The following is a 25,470-nucleotide window of genomic DNA, read 5'->3' on the forward strand; positions in this document are numbered from 1 at the left end:
TTTCTGTACGTCATACCATTTAATAATTACAATTTAAATTATATTTATAATTATACGGATCTTACACGTACGGTGCTCTAGGTTACGTAGATGTAATAAGTAAATATTTTTAGTTAGGCTATTTTACGTATATTACATGGAATGAAATAACATTTGAGTGACGCTACGCGAACGTAATACTTGAGCTTAATTTAACTTGGAGAGAACGCATTTCTTTGCACCTGACGAATAAATAGTAAATATCTGCAGTTTCCATTCCGTCTCTTATTTCGCCACACCGCGGGCATTGGCTACGAACGACTCTGAATCGATTTTCGATAAGCATCGAGATAGCACGTATCCCGCAATGGATCTCGTGTAAAAGAGTAATGCAAATCTTGCATTATTTGTGCACATCATTCATAGGTACGGGACGTGTTGTACGACACGTGGCGTAAACAACAAAAAAAATAATAATAACGAAACAAATAAAATACAATATTAACACTCGACCAAATCATAAGTAACAGATTCACTCTCAATACAATAATAAAGATAATATCAAGAATTTCAATAATGATAATGATCATAATAATAATATTAATAATAATAATATAATAATGCTCACTATGCTTTATTTAAATATCCATATAACGTACCAGGCGATAACGAAAAAGAATTACTCCTGACACAGCATTCTTGTAAGACACAAATAATTTTTTATATGTTCTATATGACAAATTCAAATATAGTTCCAAAGTTATTTTATTTATTTCAAATTAATTAAATGCAAAATGTATATTACCAGTCCGTGAGTGGTTTTGTTTAAATATAAATGTGTAACATTAGATAATGTAATTTATCAATTTATGAATCAATGCGACAAAAGAAAAGTTCTTTCGTTAACGCCTCGCACAATGATAACGTCTCGTTCGATATCGCGTTATATATTTAATAATTATGTACAATTCAATGCTAGCCTAGCTAGAAGGTCTCTTCTTTATTTGTTTCTTCTCTCGCTTGTACCGCTTAGAATCTCGAACAACATACACACATACTAAATTCCCTGTATTCTTCCGAATTTGCATCGCGTAACGCGCGGTTATGACAATTCAATTAAGCATTAGAGCGACTGCTTTTCTTCTTTGTCGTATCACAAGATAATTACTCGAATACTAGCTAATTAGTTTACACATTTGCGCTCGTTTCCCGGTTAACTAATCGATATCAAATCGTTTTTCTTGGATCCTTTTTATTGAGTCATGCGGGGTAATACGGTTTCTCTTGTAACATTCAACCACACATTTATGTATATCCTGCGCCGATAAATACGCGTAATCAGGCAGCACGTGCATGTAATTTTGCGTTAGATATTCAGCGCTACATGCACATACATTGCACCATCAAAGTCAGACATACTCATAATGCATCCGGGGTCACTTATCCCGTTCGACCGCACAAAACATTTCCTTTTCTTTTTTTCTTTTTATTTAATAGCTCGGACTTTTTAAAACTATGGTTATGGAAACTAATAAGTTCTTATGTGGATTAAAGTTATTATAGTCGATGCGCGAGAAACAATAGTAGTCCATTTGTTGTATCAATCTTCGCGATAAAATGCTTGATGCGGTAGAATAAAATGAATATAATAAGTTTTCGCGCGAGATTTTTCTACGTATCGACAATATAGGAACAACGTGGCTGCTCCAGAGAGACATTGGTTACATTATGCTGCAAATTATGTACAAAAAGATGCAGGGTCGTAGCTGTCCACCGTTTCATTAATAAAATAATATTCTAAAACAAAATGGATGCAACTCGCGTGACACGGAAAATTAATTTTCAGAAATGATTTACTTCACAGAATATCATCCTTTTCATTAATTTTTAGCATTGTGTAACGACATGGAATATAACAGGAACAAGAATGAAGATGAAATAATACGATATTCAGGCATTTGACAAAAAAAATATTACAATATTACAAAATGTCAATCATATTATATTATAATATTATAATATTTTTTTAATTTTATGAATATTTTATAAATACACAGATGTAAAAATTTTTCGCTACGATTAATTCTGTAGGTATCAACTACAATAATCGTACTATTTTCATCACATGCAAATTATGCTGTATGAATATCTCGTTGTTAATCTATTAATGTAGTTGCCGCGTCTCAACCATTTCTTATTTTCTAAGAATACTTCATAAAGCCAGCATAATTTATACGCAATCAACACGGATTTCTAAAGGTCACTTCTCCCTTCAAGACCAATGAAGAATAATTTGAGTATTAATAGGCATCTTACGAACTATGATACAGAGATTTTTTACGTGAAAATATGTTTCTTTTGAAATTACTTCGAGTCTTTCGCAAAGCCTTTTCCCTCGAATACGTTCGAAAAAGGGCCAAGTAAGAGAATGAGACGCACAGAAGAGGAAACAATAAATAAATACACAAGCGCATTCTCCAATTTCGTTTCTATTCAATCGGTGATCGATTTCACGTGAAACAGTGTGCAGCCAAGACAAGATAATTAATTCGTTATTTGATTAATTAATTACTTAGATCGTTGATTTCTACACCTTAAACTAGAGATTCGGTTTTATCTCACCCGCTGAGGTGGCCTCTCATCCGTATTATCATTAATATCTTATAAATCACGTACATGAGAGTCCCTCGGAGCGCGTCCAGTCTATTAAGTTGGGCATACGGCGCTATATATGCAGAAAATTTTGGCTTTTCTTCAACTTCGAAGTCGCGCAGTGACAGTATTTGCGTGTCCGCAGGCCGAAGGCGTGCGAGAACGGATTGTTTCTGCTTAGCTTCAGGAAGGAAACATTTTCTTCACGTGTGTGTGTGTGCCTCGATAGATTTTTCTCCTTCTGATAGCTAAGCTGAACGAACGCACGAACCGGCAACAAACGCGTAAATAATTTAAGTACGTTATCGACAAAGACGAAAGAAGGATGCGATCTTTCGCTCCTCCGGCGAACAATCCAAACCATCGGCACATTGCGGAATCAGCGGAACGCACCACGTGTCCTACTGGAAGTGAAGTCTCCCTCGACCCCGCCGAGTCCACAAGTGGACAGCGTCACGACGTGGCGCGGGGTCTAAGGCGGAAAAAGCCTTTTAGAAGTTCTGCTCGCCGTACATCCCGGGGAACCGGACAGCGTGTGCTCCGAGCTCGGCGGGCGAGAACTCGTCCTATGTGGCCAAGTGAGCGAACTGGCCGGGGTGGGGCGCGAACTGGTAAGGGTGCCCGTACGGCGACATGTGGTACGGCACGATATTCATGCTCGCCATCTTGTGCTCCTTCTTCCACTTCATACGCCGATTCTGGAACCAGATCTTTATCTGACGTTCCGTAAGACAGAGAGCATGCGCGATCTCAATGCGACGCCGCCTCGTCAGATAGCGGTTGAAGTGAAACTCTTTCTCCAGCTCCAACGTCTGATACCTGGTGTACGAGGTCCTTTGTCGTTTGGTCTCGCCATTCGCGTTTACCGTGCCTGAAAATCAAAAACTTTCGTTATTCCGTGAGAAGGACACAAATGCTGATGATACAAGTGATGTAAACTTTGTACCAGAAATTGATAAATCGATAAACTGTTACATTTATTTGTTGCATACGTTGCAGGTATCAAATATCTTTAAGTAGTAATTTGCATACATGGTATAAAATGTAAATTTTAAAATCAACCGCGTTTTTCCAACCGCGGATCTTATCGTGGACAGACTACGAATGGAAAAGTGCGGGGGGATTGAATAAAAAGCGCAGACGACGCATATGACTAAAGATCCAAGCGCGTATAACGCGTGACGATCTCGTTAATTATTTCAACGAGTTGTAGTTAATGCCTCCGCCAGCGCTACTGGATTGCGAACTGGTCAACTTGGCAGCTGTTTTACCTATTTGCTTTGCACGCCTCGGCCATAAATAATTTTGCAACGCTATTATTACGATACTCCGTCTGTTACACCTACTTCCTTTACAAAAATTGCCACTGACTGCACCGAACAACGCCAGAAATGAGCTTTGATTTAGCCTCAATGTCATTTGCAGTATAACCGCAACATGAATCATTATGCCAACTTGATGTACAGCCATCATATAATTTTATGTATTTACTTATATTTTATCGTTACGTAAATTATTTCTTCAATCTAAGATGGCGATTTATTATGTGTATTTTTTATTTAACGCAATGGCAAACACATAATATAATTAGCTTTAAAAATTAAAAAAAAATAAAGTAATAAATATATCTTACATATCACGATTTTTTAAAATTAAATGCAAAAAATATAGTTTTTAATTAATTGCCGTAAATGGTCCTTTATTACTTTACGATATTCTTGGAAATTTCGTGTAATTTGCGTGTAGCAAACGTATCATATTTGGATATGTATAATCGATAATTAGTAACTTCTACCCTTTCTACGCAGCATTAACATAAACTTCGGTTCGTTGCTTCAGCAGGTGTTACACGAGTAAGGGTGCTATATACTTTATACGTTTTTAGGTTCATTGTGAGCACGGGTCATTGCGGATATTAAAGAGTCGCCTCATTTACAACTATAATAGATAGTCATTAATAGCGCAGAACAAGAAGGAGAAATTGACGAGACGACCATACAAATACAGATACAATTAAGGAAGAAGTACGAGTAGCCATAATCGCGCAATAAATGAGCCACTTAAATAAATGTTGATTCGTACTCGTGTGTGCGTACGAGTAAAAATACACGATAATAAAAAGTATGATAAGTCGATGAAGAAGAAAAATATTCTTCATCTAAGAATAAATATTTTTCATTGTTCAGAAAGTATATAGTTCTTTTGCATGTGTGATTATCCAGTTCGAGCGTTTACGCATAACATTGATAACAGTACGTTTAAAGATTCGTTCCATGGCTCTGAACAGCATGGACTGGGCACTTTCACGAGAGTGAAAAGCATTTTCGCAGAGGACGGCAACCAGCGAGCGTTGAACAACGAATCTCCTACCGGGCTTAATGACAGGACCCTTCGTCCGGTGTTATCGCTTTCCTCCCGATGTAACACGTCGCTGGGTCGTGTGGCCTGACTTTTTAATAAATAGTGTTCTGGTTGTCTGGACACGGACTCGTTCAGGTCTGCATATCGTTTATCCGGCGTACCTACCCATTTTGTAACAGACAAACGGAATTCCTTTTTCGGTCACTCACATTATTATAGAATACTTTTGTTCGCGAACTAAAAATAACGCTAGTTAAAAAAAAAACGTTTTTTAAATTATATTCAATCAGACGGGATGTTATATAAATTTTTGAATGCTAAAAATGCACATGCCAATTTTCAACACATCAGATTTTTGAAATAATTAAGGTTTAATATGCCAAAAATAATTCTTGGTAATATTTAAATCCTTTTTTAAAATTAATATTATCATAAAATTCTGATTAAAAATTATAAATGTATTGTACCTTCTCTATAAGAAGATGCATTTTTCTTTATTTCGATTATTTCTTATTTTTTAGTTACGTTATTAAAAATTTACATGCTGGGATAAATTTTTTTTAGGACGATGAAATCATAATTTGTAATTAGTCATTATTGTAGCGTTCATAACTTCTGATAAAAAATTAATAATAACGTTAATTTTATTTACAAAAAAAGTTAAATAATTATTTGTTATACATTATATTTTATTTATTTGTAAAACCTGATGTGTGCTAAATTATGTGAAAAAATTTGGTTTGCGATATTATTTCAGCATTCCAGAAAATTATAGGTTCGTTTTTATTTCAGCACTAATGTACTAGTGTAATAAATTAGAATGAGAAAAAATATATTTGTCTTATTCTAACTTATTGCACCAGTGTAGTAGCGCAAACATAAAAAACAAACTTGATAAGAAACTATAATTCTTAAGAAGCAACTTGTCCGTTCAAAATAATTTTGATTGTAAATTTGTGTAGTCTAGCAACAAGAGTGCAATTTTTTCAGTTTTCTTATTTCTTTAAAATTCCTCAATTTTTCATATGTTTTTTTTATTAACTTTTATTAAGTTTATTATTATTACAGTTATTATAATTCTTGTAATTTATTTTATTGTCTTATTATATATTTCTGGATTCCGATAACGTTTTAAATAATTATTATCATTAATTAAATAATTGATTTACATAATAGTATATACTTATCTCTTTTTTTGTGTGTTTGTTGTATTTTTATTAAATAAAATTATTATAAAATTTTGTGAAAAATTATAAGAATAGATGCTTTTTTGAAACATGCATTCCTGTCTTTTCTGGTGATAAATTGTGCTATTGGTGTATCTCGCCGACATTCATATACAGTATACGTTGGTGTATAAAGGAATGTACTCGGTGAAGGTTGGTGAGAAAGCTCTCAACGATGCTTATATGCGATTGAAATATGTTTCTTAGGCGCGCCATGTTAATTCTCCCAACTAATACCACAAGAGAGATCTCGATACGCTCACAACGCGTTGCTTGATGTTTATAACAGGTTCGTAGTTTTTATCATCCCTAAAGAACATGCGCAGGAGTAATAATCTCAGAATGATATAATTGTGTGTGTGTGTATGTGTGTGTGTGTTAAATCACAGAATATTATTTTATCTTTGAAGTACTTATGATTTATTATTTTTAATGATCATACCTTTTAATGCATTAAAGTACCGCGATAATCGCTGACCCGATTAAATTTCACGCGTGTCAAGCACACCTGTTTAATTAGCATTTAGATTCTATCTGGCGCGATCTCAGTAGTTATTCTAGCACTATAAATTCTAAAGCATCAAGGGGAGTACGAGCCAATATGTTATTGTAACTTGAATTTCCGTAATCATACGCATGACTTGCTTTATATATCTCTTGGTAATAAATTTCGTAATCGCATTGAATCTTAAGCAGATGCAATGGGAACATTTCGTACATTTATTTGTCAATTCACTTCAATAAGGATGTGGAGAAGATTCTCTTATAATTTGTGTAAAAATTTTACTTTCTTTAGAAAATAATTAATTAGAAAAATAAGATACAATTATAAATACAGCCTTAATCAAAATTATTAGGCAATTATATATTTTATATTTATTCAGAATTCTTTTAGCCATATTATTTTCTATACGACTATATGTTTTAATTATAGAAAACAGTAATTAGATCTTAAATACCCAAATTTATACGATACACTAGAAGAAATAATACACACAAATATCACTGTAATAAAATAAACGTATCTTATATATTATCCATATGGCGATTAAGTTAATTATATGAAGCTTTCAAGTTTCTCATTGAGGCGCACAAGTAGCTATAGCAAACGGATAAAGATCGAAATAAAAACGTTTGGCGCGTCTATCACGCAATGAGAGATGTGTAGGCCAAAGAGGTGCGCATAGTTGACGTCGTTGTAAGACTGAGGCGGGCTAAGCGCAGGGCCGTGTCGTGTCACCCATCTCGATGTCACCTCGTGTCGTCTAGCCTTTTCGTGCTTCGCTCTTAATAGAACGCGGAGTGCGCGTGTATTTGCACCGAACCCTGTACCAAACGTGTCACCGACTGCCAGTCTGACGACTGCTCTGTCTGCCTGACTGACAGATCGGCTGGTTAAGGCTGAGTAACACGTGACTGGGATAAAATCCCGCGCGACTCCATAGCGTGTTCCCAGTACGTCTGATTTCGATCTTGGTTTTTAATATACACTCAAGCTCTTCTTTGTCGCGATTTCTCCGAATCTTGAATGCACAAGTTTTACTTACTAGGTAATATATAAATTCTTTCAAATAATGTAAAGAAATAATATGAAAGAAAAATGATGTATATGAAACAAATTTCTTGTTAATTGTAAAACATAAACACTTTTGAAAATATAATTACTTAAATATTCTATAATTGTATATATGTATATTAAGCTTGAGAGAATACACACTTGAAAAAATTAGGATATATTAACACACTATACATTTAAAAGTTTTTTTATTGCAAATAAGTTTTATATTTAAAAAATATATAATTAAATAAAAATAAAAAGTATTAGTTGAAGAGTTATATACATAAAAGTACTTTTTGTATTTTAAGCATCTATACTATATATTCTATATGTAATTCAGATAAAGAAATTTAGTTACCACTTTTCTTTTTGTCTATTTGCTTGTTTATAAAGTAAGGTGTGGGTATTTAATACGTCCTTAATTGTATAGATCAGAAGTATTATAATCTACCACTATTCTGTCTCTCTCTCTCTCGTGATAGATTATAGATTAGGTGCTGAGAAAGGAATCAAAATATCTCGTAATCGCAACTGCATTGTATTGCATTCCACAAGTATGAGTAGATAGGTATGTGACATGCATTTGTGTATACGTATCGATATACGTTCAGTATGTTGGTCGGGAGCAAGTTCCACGAAAGTATATATAGAACTCTTGTGCTACCCCCAACCCCCGGCATATATCTGAATGGTTATCTGATACGAGAGCTCAAGTACGGCCGTATCAATTCTTTCCATCTCTACGATCGATTTAAGAATCCCAAAGAAACCAATAAAAATTTGTAAGTTTCGCGACGTAATGAACAGCGGGAATTGTTTCAAATCTCGTTACCATTAGATATATCAGACGCCAGACATCTCACGATATTAATGAATCACCTTTAAGTGAGTTTAATCACGTACAAGTTCGATTGTCTATGCCTTACTTTGCACTCTCTAAATTTCTACGTGCAAGCGCATCCAAGGGAGTTTCAGAAATTTTCTAAAATTGTCTTATGTAATTCTCAGCATACTATTGCCTTTTCAATTCAAAATCATCAGAATTATCAGAATTAGTATTCGTGTGACTAATATAAGTATCGCTACTTTTAAAGCATCAATACGAGAGGATAGAATGCTTTTAAAAAAAATCTTTAAACTTTATTTAAATACTTTAAATAGAAATGTTAATTGAAAACGAAAACAAAATAATTCCATTTACAATGCAAATTGTGTGATAGAGCGTGCGATGTTTAAAATTACAATATCCAACACCGTCTGGATCCAAACAGCATCGACACTACTGACAAAAGAAAATGAGAGATTCATAAATAACCCGAGCAGTTCACCGCGGCTATTATGCAATTACGATTGCATCTCTATAGCATAGGTGGTCTAAGGCTTCAAGATCTCATGTTCGACCGTACGAGATAGTGTCCCCTTAAAAGTTGTCACTGTTTCAGCTGAGACATTCAGCTAGTGGTATCGCGTGGCTGGCACATCCTGTCTTCGTTTTCTGCTCTGTCCGAGTTCTGCGTTACTAATGACAGGCTTGTAGTCAGTGTTCTTTTTAATTCGTTTATTTCATTCTGCGAATTCTACAGAATAATAACCAGAAGAAAACTTGTTATTTGTATATTCCTGTTACATACACGTATATATATTTTTAAAATTTAATGTAACTCTACACAATTTCTCGTGACACAAGTTTTCATGGCACAAGTTTTACCTTTATTCTGCTGAAACTTTGAGATTTTCTAATCTGTTCCAACAAATTGTATGCAAAATGTTATTTATAAAATAATCTTTTACTTTATATAAAAATTGCAAACAAAAGAAATAAATTGTATTATTTAATTATATGATATAATAAAAAATTTAATGTCTTCACAAAAAATCGAGTCTTTGTAGTCGTATGTATGTACATACTACTGTCGGGTAATTAAAACTAAGATAAAATCTAAAATAAATATACAAATTCATTCTTGTAACAATTTGTTGCATAATTGTTATCTTATCTAGAACATAGATTCGTGCTGATTTATATAGGAGATAAAGACTCTAGTTATGTGTAAGGCCCACCAATGTCGGAGCAATGATAGGAGATTATCCGATACGCACGCCTCCGTCTGGCTTGCCGCCAGTATGAATAGCCAGTGGCGCTCATGAATTTTCGTCGAAACGTTGCGTCGAGTCAAGCAATATATAGCAAATGTAATCCACGCACAATTTAAATTTATCTACACGCGGCTCCGCGCGCTCTGTCAGTCAGCCTCTGTTCGGAGCTGATTTGTGACCCATCCGTACTTGCGCAGCTGACGACCAATCGCACGCCGAAGATCGGCCTTCCTCGAGCGGAATCAACGGTCCAACATTCCACAACGAGGAAGGCGACCGAGGAACGGCGTTAGATGATGGTGAGTTGATCGAGCTTCTAGGTGTCTACGATCCACCTGTTACCAAACGTTCGGACAGCGAGACCTGTCGCCTCGGAGCTCAGACCGGAATCCGCGGGATCTATTTCGATCGGTATACAGCTGACACGCCCGGACCACACCGCGGAAAGTTGCCGGTTATAAATCTCCGGCGATACACGAAGTTAGTCGCTCTTTCAAAAGGATCTATTAATTTCTGCTCTACTCGCGGAGCATGGAAATCCTTTTATTGGCGACTGTTACGCTCAATCATAGTTCCGGGGATTTCCTTCGTACGTTAATGAGGGTGTCACATGTTTGTTATTTTTACGTGGCGACGTTTTATAACTGTCGCTAAAATTAAAAGATAAACGCGCGATGTAAGTAGGTCGGGCGGACGTGCTCTGTCACGAAGAATAGCGATGATAGAACTGGTAGGAATTCTCTTACAGTGGAAAATTCATTTACAGAAAGAAGGATGCGATATTCGAATTGGGTCAACGGCGCCTTCCACAAGACGCATCCGTGTGTACGTATCAGACAGTTATAAATAGATTCAAAAACTATTGCTTTTCAATTCAAATGGGGGTAGCAAGTGGTTTTCAAGGGCTGGATTCAGTTGGAAGAGATCCTGGAAACGAGGTGACGAAAGAACGAAGGGTGTGAAAGTGGAGGAGGAAGGGGAATGCAGAAAAGGGGAGAAAGAGAGTGGCAGCCTTGCTGAAGCTTTTATGCCGAAGTTTGCGCAGCGGACGTTCCGCGGATCATTTGTTATCTTCCACGAGAAAGCTCTCTGACGCAAATAGGTTTGTTTCTGGCCGCTTTAAACGCTTCACAATAATCCGCGCGGACTCAAATTCAATTAACGCCTCGCCGTCCCCACCGTCGTGCACGTCTACCTCCCTTCCTTCATTTTGCACTTTGTACTCGCTGACAGCATACAAAAGCCAGTACAGTCTTTCTTTCGTCTCTTTTATACATAGCGCATGAACCATGAGAATATTGAGGTACGTGCCTCGAAGTCCTGATGACCTTGAACTCCGGAATGTCCTGCCGAATACGAAACAGCGAGTATTCATTGCGCGAACTCGATGCTGCACGGAGTGTCTAAGTCGAGGTGCGCGTACAAGGTTCCACTGGTTTAAATATTACTCAACGGCAGCCGAAAGTATGCTGATCTCTATCGTTTTTCGATAAATCTCTCGTATCAAAGCGTACTCTTCGCTAAACCGTCATTCGGCTAAATTTAGATCCTCCTCTTTCACACTAGGTCATCTCCGTGAGATTGATAGAACCGAGAATAACATATTATCCATTATCTCGCCGCATAGATTGAATCCGCGCATACATATTGCTGTTGGTGTATGTGTGTGCGTGTGTGTACGTGCGCGCGCGCGAGTCCACTCGCGCAAGAAACTGTCGTCTCTCCGAGGGGGTTACTTTATACACAGGCGAATGAAAGAGAGGCACAAGACGTGATCGCGCGCGTATATATCGGAGGAGGGACCGAGCCCTCGGATTGAGGAAGAATAGGGATAGAGGCTGCGCGTCTCCATCCATCAGGCGACGGTCCGACCGCCGCGTCCGACACACGCGACTCAAACCTACCGACAACCTTCCGAATGCATTATCTTCCTTCGAGGGTACACACGCATATCATTTGGACCGATGGTCCTCTTCTTGTCCGATTTCGGATAATCCCTCATGGACATTGTTTCATCTTACTGTCGCATTTGTCTGCGATACTACTATCTCTCTCACACAAAACACTCCGAAACACCGGAAACAAATTTCTTAAAATTATTTGAGATGCAGCTTTGATTAATAATAATTAAGAGAGGTAAGGATTCTCCATCAATCCCCCCTACCAACATGGACCGATAAAGGATCGAAGTTTAAAGTCGATAAAGGTCTTTTAAACTTCGATGGTCCCCTGAGACTTTAACAATAGGCCATCTTAAAGACTTTTAAACTGTTAATTGACAATAATCGTGCGCAGAAAGAGAGAGGAGCGCAATACACCGCTATCACCGCGCGAAGTAGGCATCGGCGTTCCATAAATATTTGTATGGCCATTCGGACACACGTACACGTGTGTCCGCGACGTACGTGTATTGGACCACGTAGAGCGTTCCTGCCGCTGAGAAAATTAATGACTTACCTTCAGCGGGAACAATACAGTCAGCTGCGACTCTCTACGTGTCTGAGTACAGTGCGTCGCGGTGATGCGAGCTGCCTAAGGTCGAACAGAAACACGCGCAAAGTCGCACACGCGTGTACGTGCGTGGATATACATGTATACGTATATTTTGTGCGTGTCACCTACACGCGAATTGATTTATTCTCATCGAGAGCTAGGAGAAAATGCAAATGTGTAATTTTCACTGACCCGTGTATTTATGTATTTCTTTCGATGACATGTCGAGTCTTTCATTTTACGCTGTAGGAAATCGCGAATAGAGTAAAAGCGGCAAATAATCAGACTATACCTCGACAATGATGCACTTATAACTTTTTTATCTTTTGATGATATACGTACGCAACATTATTATTTGCGCGGGTGTAACGTTTCGTCCACCAAAAGTGTCATAAAATCCAATCCCGATCATCGACAGCTGCGACAAACGCCATTTGTCCCTCGTTTCGCGTAACATTCGTCGTGTCGGGCGGATAAATCTCATCGGAAACGCGTGTCCCTTTTCGGACTCTGCACCACGTCCTCTATGAATCATGCAGTATCTATGCTCCTATGTTAGGTTGCTCCTCTTAGGAGGCTGTCCGTTCTGATCGTCCATGGCGTTCCTCCTAGTTACCCCACACGAGTGGTGCCGCAAGCCCTCAGAACGCCTCGTGCTAGTACATAAGCCTCGCGCAAGCATTTATTTATGGTCTCGAGTCGCTGGGGTGTACGTAGGACCGCCTCTACACCACCCAAACACGCTTTATCCAGTGCATCGCCGCGAAATAAAGCTGTTCCCGTCCAAAATCTATCTTCGCCCATTTCCTTACAACATAACATTGAAAAGAGATCGCAATTATTGCATTTTTAAGTAATAATCCCATTTCTTTCTCATAATTACAGATTTGTCAAAAAAAATGTCCCTCAGAAATATTTTTTTAACAGCGATAAATAGTCATATAAGTTATATATTTTTATTTTAAATTTTATTAACTGTTGTACACACAGTTTAATAACTATTAATCCAGCGTATTCTTTTTCTTTGAGAGACAAAGGATTGTAATTATTTATGTACATATTTACATAATTTTTTAAATAAACAGTTATTCAAATACTTTTTAGAAGAATGTATAATATGATGCAGTAAGAATTAAAGAAATTTATATACTATAGTAATACTAAAAATTAATTTATTATTAAAAATATTATGACTCAACGTGTGTAAAGAAGCTGGCAAAAAACAATGTATAGAGGGTTAAAACAAATTTAAATATATAGTTAATATTTTTTAGTTCAAATATATATAATATTAGAGATATTGATAGTTATATATATTTTAAGAGTCTAAGATTTTTCTATTAATTTTTTTTTAAAAAGCTTTTTAAGAAGAGGATATTTTTCCTCCGTGTTACTTTCGATGAGTTGAATGAGTCGGACCGAAATAGTTGCACCAGAAGCAAAAAAGGGAGTTGTGTGCTGAGCGTGATTCCGTGCAAGCCACTTGCCATGACAAAATACACATTTATACTTTCATGAATTGAAGCATCAGAGTAATTAAGTAATTAAGGCGTGGAAAAAGTCTGTGTTACTTCTTGAAAAAATAAATTTCAAGGGAAAGAAGTATATTAATGGTGGCGATGTTCCTATTCAACACAAAATGGTGTAATAATTATATATACCATTTTATGAAGAAATTACTCAACGTTAACTAATTTTTTAATAAGATTTTAATATAAAAGTTAATAGTACATTTGTAAAATTTACTAGGTAAAATATATTATGTGGCATCCGACATACAACAACAGATTATATGTATTATAATAAAAATATTATTCTAACTGATAAATAAAACTAGCATATTTCCAAAACAATGTAAAAATAAGTATGCCAAAGATTAAGCAAAAATTAAGAAGTTAAAAAATGAATTTTAACAAGAATATTAAATAGATGTTTTTTTATATTATTTTATTATAATTAATAATATATTAATTATATAATTTTTATTTTAATTTAAACTAAAATTATTTTTAACTATGACATAAAATTTTATGAATACAATCATATAAAACACGAAATAATTTTGAAAAAATTAAATAAATTTGTGTGTGTGTGTGTGTGTGTGTGTGTGTGTGTGTGTGTGTGTGGGTCGTATGATGTGCGTCCAAGGTCGAAACATACAGGCGTGCAAAGTTGTATGCGTAGATATATACATTTTATACGTGTCATCTATATGAATTAATTTATTCTCCGCGAAAGCTAGTAAATGTAAATACGTACACTGAGAAAAAAAGTTGTTAATTTGACTAAATTTTTCAGTTTGATTAAATTTCTTTAATTCATATATTTAACTGAAATATATAAATAGTTAAATTAAAGTTGAACTATTTTATGTATTTAAGTTAAATAGATAAATACTTGAACTGAAAAAATTTAATCAAGTTGAAAAATTTAGTCAAATTAATAACATTTTTTTTTCAGTGTAATTTTTATTTAAGAAGCTCGCGCATTTATGTATTTACTTTTAGTATGCTATATATAATACGTTGTTTATTTATTAAAAATGTAAAAATTATTTAGTTTAGATATAATTACTTGAACTTACTTCGTCACATGTATGTATAAAAGAGGGGACGTCTGAGTATCTTAACTAATAGCAACGAATGACAAATACCTACATCTGATTTACGTGGGATATATTTCACAGTAGAGTTTGTTTCACGGCGGTCAGAGCAAAACGGCCGAGAATTTGATTACATCACATTAGGCTGTACATTTTAAAAGGATGATGTAAGTGCACAGAACCGTTGATCTTCGCGTGATTTATTTATTACTGGCATGGTCGGTCTCTGTATATATGTGACTATTATACATTGCATGCAACTTGTGTGTATCTTCTAAATCGAGTTGTCGCGACGGACGATGACGCTTTCTGCACGATTCTTGCATTACCGCAGGCCGCAATAATCGCCCGTCGCTAAACGAGCGTTGTTAATAATCATTAGTGAAACTCATAAAAGGTGTGGAAATGTTATCGCGATATACATATATTAATAATGTATGTGGAAATGCATAAAATTATATTACTATAGATACGTGATGTTTAATGTAGTTACGTCTCGCTGTAATCTAATATAAAGAACAATCATGATATTAATTTTAAAGGCTAGTTAAATCAAATTTCATCGTTTTTAATTCATAACAATGCAATTCCGTTATCTAACAATGTTTCAAGTCCTCCATTCTTCTTCTACGCTCCCTACTAGCGTAAATATTAATGCGAATGTAATCAGTGCGATGTTAGGTAGCGTGAAATGTTCCTTTGAAATCTGGAAGAAATCTCGTGATATATGATGAAGAAAAACAAAATACTCTTGTGGTATTTTTGCAGGGCATTTTTGATTCACGCGTCGTGACAAAACCACGAAATGTGTGTACCGGCGGCATCGCCCTTTACTACGCCATTCAGCGTTAGCTCGTAAATTTTCAGAAGAGGGAATCTTCTCCTCGGGGAGGGATTGTCGGCCGAAAGGGCGACTGCAGGAGCATAAGGATCAAGGATCCCCGTGGCGACCGGGCCACGCAGCAACAGGCGGCCCACTTCGCCCCCGGCACACATCCATTACCCCATCGGCTCATCCCGTTTGCACTAGGCGCTTGCAATGAAAATTTATGTCCTAATAAGTGATTCGCGCTCTTCCCGCGGTTATACGCAAACTGCAGTACGGTGGTAACTTTCTTCTCTTTGTGCGACACATTTTGTTTTGATTGATTCTACACAGTTGTAATTGAGAACGAGGAATAACAGAATTATCAATGAGCGAAACTGTTAAATATATAGTATGATTCACTTTGATTTAAAGAGCATAACATTATATACTGTACTTGCAGTATTTATGTATAATAATTGTAAGAAACAAATTGTACTAATAATTTAATGTTCAATTATCATTATTTTTCAGGCCTCTATTCTACGTTGTAATGATTGTTTAGATCCCATCATTATAAGTTTAATAAAAATAAAAGTAACAAACGTAACATATTCTTTTTTTATATTATTCCTTATTGCTTATGTGTATTTTATTACATCTGTAAAATTAACAACTAACTTTACAAGCGATATTTATGTACGCAAGAAAAAATAAGTTAAACTTAAATTTTCTAAAGAAATATGATCGTGAAATTATTTTTAGATGATGATAATCCTAGATTTTGCTAATCTTAATGTCTTAGAACAGTCGTACGTATGGCGTGGATTGATTAAGCATCTCGGAATAAAAACATTTTCGTCGGCGTAAAAATGCAGTATGCTATGTGGTTAGTAAAACCAGTTCTTTGAAGCGCGTCTTCGTATCTCCCTCTTCGGTTAGTGCGTCGTAACCGTACATACATGCGTGCATATGTTTGCTTAAGGCACTACAGCACTTATTTTAGCTGCACCAATATCAAAATGCAGTACGTAGAATGCAATAAAAAGTGTTTTCTACTTCTTTCTTATTAGCATAAATATATAGAGGGACTTTAGCGCACGTAGAATTATGACAAATTAATCGAATAAAATGGCAATCAAGAAAGCTTGACATAATATCATGGTTCATTTAAATCATTTGTAGACGCCATTTCTCGACAGGAAAATTGTTCCGCCAACTATCACATATTTATGACGTGTAAATGTGCTAAGGGCATTAAGTGAGATCCAGTTCCACTGGTTCGACTGTCTACCCTTCCGGCGTGGGGGATTCGTACGTTGGGAATCACGTTGGTAGCCATCTATCAATCGGGACACAGAAACGTGCCTTTCCTCGCGGCGTTCCGCACATCCTTATTTATGGCGGAATGATCGGCCCATAATTACAGACTCCATGACGAAAACGACCTTCTGCTTATCTAAACAGGGGCTGCGGCACCCACTCACATGCACGCAGGTCGATATTTCGGAAATGAACTGCAGAACTGTTCATTTCACGCATCAATTGCATGTTTATTCGCGTTTGCTGTTTGTCAGATGATAGCTACTTATCTCGGGTGTATCTCGGACTTGCTACTTATCCCGAAGATGACCCACATGCTTATGTCTGTGTGATTTTGCCAATAGCAAGGACGGCAATTCCGGATAATTTTTACATCTGCCAAAATCTAATAATTTGTAAAAAATACAAAAAATTGTTTTAGTTTTATAAATATACTTTTCAATTTTTCAATTTTTATTTTAAAACCTTCTGATAATATTACTAATAACCACGTAATTTAATCAGACAGTGTAATTACTTTTTGCTATTATAATAAAATAATTTTACAAAGATATCTTTTTTTGACGACTCTCTTTTACATCAACTTTATTTATGGGAGAATATTTGTCTGTAATTATAAATCTCTATAATGTAAATTTGTCTTCTACTTGCCTAATATCATTCTTTGTACCTTTTAAAATATTCTTTCTTTTTTTCTCATTTTCCCTAAATTACTTACACGTTAGTCAACAATCCACAAATAATTATGCTGTCATTTGCGTAACGAGTAACGACAATCTTTTTAAATTTGGATTCTTCTAATACAATGTAAAAAACTTTACCTTACAGTACAAATGGGGATATTTTAACTCTGACAATTGTTTTATCCATTTAAAGAGTAAAAAACATTTTTTCTAATCCAATTCATAATCTAATTCATAATCTAAAAATTTATAAACGTACTTTTAATTACTTATTTACAGTTCTTTTAGAAAAGAAAGATCTTAAAGATACTTCTGAGCATTGATACTAGTAACTGTGTTTCAAGACAAAATTGTCTTGGGGCGCAATTTATATATAAGCTAAGAATTTTAAAGTAATAAAAAATATATACATATACAGAATTAAGATTCACTGCAGATCAAATAAGCATCTTAACTTTATCTTTATGTTTAAAACATTTATGGTTGAATAATTAATTTAACATACTTTTAAGTTTGTAGAATAAATGTTTGTACCTTATTTTAAAGAAAGATAAAATGTAGTATAATTTAATTACAAAAGTTTAATTAAAGACTGGATAAAAATATGGATACAAATATCCCTTGAAATATTTCCGTTTGTACGGAAAGGGTTAATTATCACAATCGTATACGCTCTAAATATATCATTTATAAAACTGTAAATAATATTTTATGTAAGTTTTGATGTTATTGAAACATTTGTGTCTAAATTTTACGTCATAATTTTATACTTAATTTTAGAAAAAGTGTTTTTTATTAAAATATTCTTATCGTGAAAAGAAAGGTTATAATAACAATATTTTACAAGAATATAATAAGTATATTATAATATAATAATATATTTATATTTTTTTTAATGATGTAAGAGAGAACAATGTCTTTTTCTCACGTAGAACAAAGTAGTAACATTATACATGAATTGATGATATATTATTTCTAGTAATCTAAATTCTCTTATTCGTTCTTTTGGCTATTAATAAAAGTTTATTTTTTCAACTTTAGTGTTTAAATGTTTATACATCAGAAAGAGCAGCCGGTTCAAAAGCGTCGGAACGGCTGGATAAAGTCTAAACGAAATGTCTTATGATAGTGAGTATTAAGCTCGACAAATTAATTATTTTCTTAATGTGCATATGAATTATTTATTTATTTTTATTTTTAACTAATCTTTATTAGTCCGTAATTTTGATTTCTATCTGTTTTTTTAAATAGTTTTCTCTTTCATACTTACGAGAAGTAATCATTAAATCTCTTATTTAACGTACAAATTTATAACAATAAGCTTTAATCTACTTTAAATTTAAAATAAGTTTTAGCAATTTTGTTTACAAAGGAAAATGTCCTTAGTTTTTATTTTAATCAAGATACAAATTAAAAAAGTTAATTTTGACATTAAATAAATGCTAAGAGTTTAAACAAAGGATTTGTATTGAAGATATATATTAAAAGACAGATTTAACAGGTCAATAATGTATTTGATAACTATTTCAAACGTGCTTCTCAAAACCACTGCATTCCACGCATTTGCAGAAGATTTATGATTTTACTTCACTGTTACTCTTTGTTACGCAGTAATTATTCTCGTGTTAGTAGAATTCATAATGGTTTTACTCTCACTATAGGCCATACTATTTACCTAATGTTTTTTACATTTTTTTAAAGTTGTTCTATTTGTTTAACATATGAATATTTTTTAATTATTTTTATAAATTATTAGTGTAAATTATAATTAACTGTCATCATAATTAATTATAATTTACCAGCAATCTTGGATTTTTACGTTACTATTAAACATATATCGCAGTTTAATCGTAGTTAAAATTATATTGAAGTTGAAAATTGTTCAGGGGTTGTTGAGAGTCATATCATGCTAAATATATACATACACATAAAACTTGGTTTTCACAATATGATATTACTATGACCGGTATAAGGTGGGTAGAGTCCACTCATATCTTCCGCGTCTCGCGAAGCACACGCGAAATAATCGCGCGGGAGACGTAAGCCGAGGTAAAAGGATGGTACATTAACCAGGCGGGCATGATACGAACGATTGGGAGAGGAAGCCGAAACTTGTACAAGAAAGATCTGAGCCGCGTATCCCGTTTGGGGGCCGAGCCGAACGATCTGAGGCCCTCGTTCGAGCTAACCCGAGAGAACTAGAAGGAGAAGGCAACCCCCCGCGCCTTACAATGCAGCCTGATTTATGGCCCGGGCGCACATACATAGAGTTACACACGATATCATAATACCATTAATTCTTCGTCAAATTCCCCGCTGACTGAATCATACTGGCCGCGCAGTAAATCACGCGGGGCGACTAATGTGAGCGCGACCAGCGCGCTGGGCTGTTTTATCTTCTTTGAACCACGGGGGCAGGTGAATCTAGTCTTGGTCCCCGCTGAATTACTGTTACCCGTTTTGACCGCACCCCCATACTGCTTTTCGTTCGTATCTCAAACCACGAGCTCATTTCCGCATATATAATATATATACTCGGCTGATCCTAGATAGAGAGCACGAGTCGCGATGTTTTGTGCCGGCGATTTTGATACGTTTATTGAGTATTTATTCTGAAGTTGCGTTTATGTATTCGCTTATTTGCCTGCTCGTATTATTAACTGTCTTTGCTTTTTTGCCTCTTCTCTTGTTTGTTTTCTATTGATATATAGAAAACTTTATATTTCGCACTTAGTGCTAATAGCTATTTTAATTTTGTTCAATTACAGTATTTATAACAATTGTACTTGAAGATGTAAATTATTTTTTATATTTCTCAATTAAAATTAGAAAGCTGTTAAAAAAATTCAATTTTTTAATGGAATAATGTCAAATTTGATTATATCTATTTTCCATTGATAACTTCATTTTTAGAACATATAAAAAATTTGCCAATTGTTAACAATTACATTATCCCATTAGTTAATGCTTTTTCAGATATTTCTTGCAGTATCCATGTTGATAAAATTTACACATTATTTTGAAGATATTTATACGGTAAGAAAGTTCATATGATATATGAAGTATAATATCTTTTTAATATGTATACATAATACGATGTATACATAATTTGTCTTTTGACGTCAGATACTGTAATTTATTGTCGTTTTACTATTTTTATGCAATACCTATTTAACTTTAAACATATTGAATACTAATTATTTGTAGAATCTATTTAACATAAGTTATTCGTAATGCAATATCTTTTCCCTAATCTTTTTTTAAGTTTCTTGCACAAAATTACATTACAGAAGACCGCATTAGGCAAATTAATGCGTTGTTACGTTTTAAAAAATGTTAAAAAATGATAAAAAGCAAGTAAGTATCTACAAATAAATGGATATTGACGTTTTAAATTAAGTGATATTTTCCGAATGACAAAATTTATATATTACTGTGTTTACCGTTAAAATACGAAAGATCGTTTGAGTAAAGATTGCTATCAAAATAAAATGTAGAAATTAAAAAATGTAGAATCATATATTTTACGTTTAATTTAGTATGTACACGTTTTTGACAGATAGATGGCATTTCAAAAGTAAAAAAAGATAGATATATGCGTTCATATATATTAATGTATGTTAAATAAAACATTAAATCGTATGTCACATTTAAACGTTTAATGTAAAACAATATACTCGGACTTTTTAATTCCTAGTTGTAATTCTTATGTATTAAATCAAATAATTTAATTATTAATAATTCTCCTTTCTCAATAAGATAAAAAACAAGGTCTGTGTGCCTTGAAAAATCGCACGATTTTTAGCGACAACAGGATTTAAAAGATACAATAGATGAACGACTTACTCTGACCAATGTGAACCCTTTTCATCCATGGATATATTTGAGGCGGATTAGAGCCAGAAGCGTTCCCCTTGTTGGACGAATTGTTACCCGTGCTAGAGGTGCTGGATGTGGAAGAAGCGGGCGACGAAGCGGAAGATGCTGTTGTCAGCGTTGAATTTCCCTCGCCGACGCCCCTCGAACTACCGCTGGGTGGTGAGGCAGCGGACGCAGCCACAGACGACCTTGACGAGCTACCAGGCGGTGAAGTCAATCCTGATGCGGCTTTACTAGTACCGGGTGCCACTAAGGGTGTTGGGCTATTTCTCGAAGTGGATGTGGTTAAATCTTGAGGGGACGCCACACTGGTGGACGACGTCGAATCAGCATATTTGCAGCTGGACGTTGAGGGTGCTGATGGTGCTGAGGCACCCTGTAGAAGAGGCGTCGTCGGATCCGCGTGAAGTTGTTGCTGAGGATGATGCGGTTGCTGATGATGTTGCGATTGTTGAGCGTGCATACCGTGTTGCTGCGACGTCGTGGTCGCATTTAGCCGAGGCTGCGGTTGCAGTTGAGTATAGTCTATCATCCCAGTGGGTGCTGCATGCTGCATACCCGACGCCGGTGTAGCATAAGGGTGCTGAGGATAATGTTGTTGAGGCGAGTAACAAGGCGCGGGGTAGCTGGTAGACGCTGCATTCGGATTGTAATAATCGCCACCGGCCGGCGATGCGGCCTGCATCGGTTCTCCAGGCGAATTCGCGGTTGGTCTTGGTTGTTGCTGTGGTTGTTGTCCCGCGTAGCATGATGCGAGCGAGTTTACAAACTGATAGGAACTCATTCTTCACGTACCTTCACCTGCCGTCAACGTCACTATAGCAATGATTTTGCACGTCTACGTTCCGTCATTCACGAAAACACTGACGTTGTGCTCGGTCAGCTGAGGCGGTTGAACAACGAGCGTCGTCATTAAGTATAGAAACCTGTCATCGTGCCGCAATGACGAGAATCGCAATGCCAAGAGTCACGCGACACACGTGCTCCGACTGCTCCGCGACAAGCTTCACCTTGTTCGTCGAACGATTCACAGCTATCACGACCTGTTACACGCGAGAGAAACACGTCTCTAAGCGATTCGATAATGAACGAGGGGTTCAGGACTAATAGAGAGAGATAGAGAGAGAGAGAGAGAGAGAGAGAGAGAAAGAGAGAGAGAGAGAGAGATAGAGATAGAGAGGCAGACGTCTGGCGGCAGGCGGCAGGTCGAGCCTGAATTCGAACCGACCTGCGAGTCAAGTTTATGAGGGCCACGTGGGCCTGGGCTATAAAACTGTCTTCTACTTCTTTACGACCTCAGGAGTCGCGATTACCTACAGAGAACTCGTGGGCCCACCGTGCAGTAGCGCGTAACGAACAGCTTATCGGGGTGCCCCATTGAAGATGACCTTGCGAAGTCTCTCCTCAATGAAATAACATGCGAGGTAACACATATGTGCGCGCATAAAAATTATTCACGCGGTGATTAATTGCGCTTAAACGTTGTCACAGGTGTTGCACTTAACAGACGGTGTTATATCGCGGCAACGGCAGAGACTCGAGCACGGCAAAGGGTGAAGAGTGTGAACCCGCGCGAGTTTGCCGTTCCTGTTGCGTGCGCGAAGGGTGGTTGGTATCGTACTGAAGGCCTCGCTGCGATCCAACGGAAGGCCGGTGTATGCGGTAGCTTGTCACGTGCCCGCGCTCTCTGCGTGTCAGAGGAGCGCTTCGACCAATCCCTGCCGTTCGTCAAACCTTGATTGGTCTCTCCGTCGGCGTACGATTCTTCAACCCCGTTCCTTGCGTCTCCGTCGAGTCTCCGCTGCCGCTGGCGCTCGTCGTGTGGTAGTGTTGCCCGGCTGCTACCCGACGTGACAGGAACCGATGAGAGGGGTGTGCGTAAGAGAGAGAGAGAGAAAGAGGGCGAGAGAGGGGTCAAGGAGAGGGGATAGCACCGTCAGGGGGGCTAATGGAGAGATATTCGGGAGCCCTGAAACCGTTGGTGGGGGAGAAGTATCTCGATCGCTCTCTCGTTCTCCTCTGCAGCCTTCTAGCCGCGACGTCACCAAGAAGCAGTCTTCCGTCCGCTTTGCGAGGGGGGCTACACGCGCACGCGCCCCCTACTGTATAACCTCGCGGTGAAGACAGATGAAAAAGAAAAGGGGTTGTACGGCACACGAAGGCGCGATTGTTCCTTACTGATCGACCGAAAACGATTCACCCATTAATATCACCGTATCTTCGCTGATTTCATCCGTCGCGAATCCATTTTAGCTCGATCATACGTATCGCATCTCCTCCTGATCAGAAGGCGGAAGAAAAGTATGTTTTACAAGTGCGAATTGCTGTACTGGCATATTGCATAACGCGGAATCGTGAGTCAAAGGTGCGATCGGGCTTCAGCTTCCGACCGATCTTTTCCTAATCCGCGGAGATCGTCCGTCTGATCTTTCGTTAAGAAGTTTGCGATGGGAGATCGCGTTTGTCGCGCGAGAGGTGCAGATTTAACCTGAAAGCGTGTGGTTCTCCAACCGCGGTTAAGGAAGGGGCGCGCATAAGTCAGCCCGGTGGCCGCGGCTGACAGTTTTATGAGAGTTTGATAGTCTTCGCTGCTCACTCCTCTTTTCACAACGAAAGGACAAGAGAGAAAGGGCGGCCTAGAGCAGGAAAGAAATGCGTAAAGGAAAGAAAAGAGAAAAAACCGAGAGGAAGAGAGAGAGAGAGAGAGAGAGAGAGAGAGAGAGAGAGAGAGAGACACGCGCACTACGCACCACACTCTTTATTGTCCCATAAATTCAAACCTGTTGCCTGTAGCTGAGAAAGACAAGGAGAGAAGAGCGTGCACGAGGTAGAATCCTCTCCCAATCGCAATTCGATTGACGCCCCCGTTATCGCTCGTACGGCGAACCCGGACGCAACTCGTAACTCACTGAGCCGGCCTGAGAGGAGAGCCTTCGGAGTTGGCGGCTCTAAGCAGAAGCATGTGTGACGTAGTAGCCAGTTGGTCAAACGGGGGGCATTCCGGGGTAGCATCAGGGCGGAGGGGACGGTTGAGGAGGCGGAGCTCTCTTTACTCGCAGATAAGATTTTAAACGAGTCCTTTATTTTTTATGCAAAATTTCTTCAATTTTTTGACAATATATTCGTTGTACCTTATTTGCATGTAATTAATTTATAAAGTGTATTGTTGAGTTTATTATTAGTTTTTCTCAATATATTTTTTTTTAATTTAAAATTTTTTTTACTCTCTTATTACAATCGGTTAAAATTTTTTCTTTTTATTAAAATAATGAAATTTAGTATATAAATTAAATTTAGTACACAAACAACAATTTTTAAGCTGTTACAATAAAATTATAAGGCTTAATTTTAGATTTGTGTCAATTATCTGTATGATATCTTTCATTTATTTTATGTATCTATCATATACAAGTCTACTTAACTCGTGGCATTAGTAATTCCAAAAGAAGAATAGAATTTTGAATATAGGCCGATAGTATGGCAGTTGCTCGCCAGATGTGGCGAGTGCGGCTGTTCTCGTTGAATTGTGGCGCGCGCCCGCCCCCGGTCGTCCTTCCCTTTCCTCTTCTTCTCCCCACTACTTAATCGTCTACCCCACTGCTCAGTCGCAAAACTGGCTATCTCTTCTACTTCGAGTCGTCGCATCTGTAGTATACGGTCGTGTATCCCCACTATTTCCATAGCATTCACCACTTCAGAATCGACTGTTTGTCCTACACCAACTATTACTTTAGGCCTCTTCTTTCACGTGGCTGATCAAAACTTGAGATCCAAAGACTGGTAAATAGTAGTTCAAAATTTTATTCTATCGC

General features: G+C 36.8%; 1 protein-coding gene across 3 annotated transcripts; it reads right to left on the reverse strand.

Moving 5' to 3' along the window:
- LOC105830120 (homeotic protein Sex combs reduced) lies at positions 1-24,829 on the reverse strand. Of its 3 annotated transcripts, none has more exons than XM_012669285.3 (3): positions 24,439-24,829; positions 21,626-22,701; positions 1-3,502 (listed from the first exon to the last, which is right to left on the reverse strand). In XM_012669285.3, exons 2-3 carry the CDS (start codon positions 22,440-22,442, stop codon positions 3,198-3,200), a joined length of 1,122 nt encoding a protein of 373 aa, XP_012524739.1. In that variant the 5' UTR covers positions 22,443-22,701; positions 24,439-24,829; the 3' UTR covers positions 1-3,197. The 3 variants fall into 3 exon arrangements, with proteins under 3 accessions (XP_012524739.1, XP_012524738.1, XP_036140221.1); XM_012669284.3 differs by having other exon boundaries at positions 24,409-24,829; XM_036284328.1 differs by lacking the exon at positions 24,439-24,829 and having other exon boundaries at positions 21,626-24,357.
- Between the last annotated feature and the right edge of the window lie 641 nt (positions 24,830-25,470).

This window comes from Monomorium pharaonis, chromosome 3 (genome assembly GCF_013373865.1).
Source record: "Monomorium pharaonis isolate MP-MQ-018 chromosome 3, ASM1337386v2, whole genome shotgun sequence".
Lineage (NCBI taxonomy): Eukaryota > Metazoa > Arthropoda > Insecta > Hymenoptera > Formicidae > Monomorium > Monomorium pharaonis.

Excerpts from the sequence above, each read along its gene's own strand:
- LOC105830120 (XM_012669285.3), bottom strand. The coding sequence starts at position 22,442 with ATGAGTTCCTATCAGTTTGTAAACTCGCTCGCATCATGCTACGCGGGA. Across the intron at positions 3,503-21,625 it reads AAGGGTTCACATTGGTCAGA|GCACGGTAAACGCGAATGGC; the intron begins GTAAGTCGTTCA and ends TTTGATTTTCAG.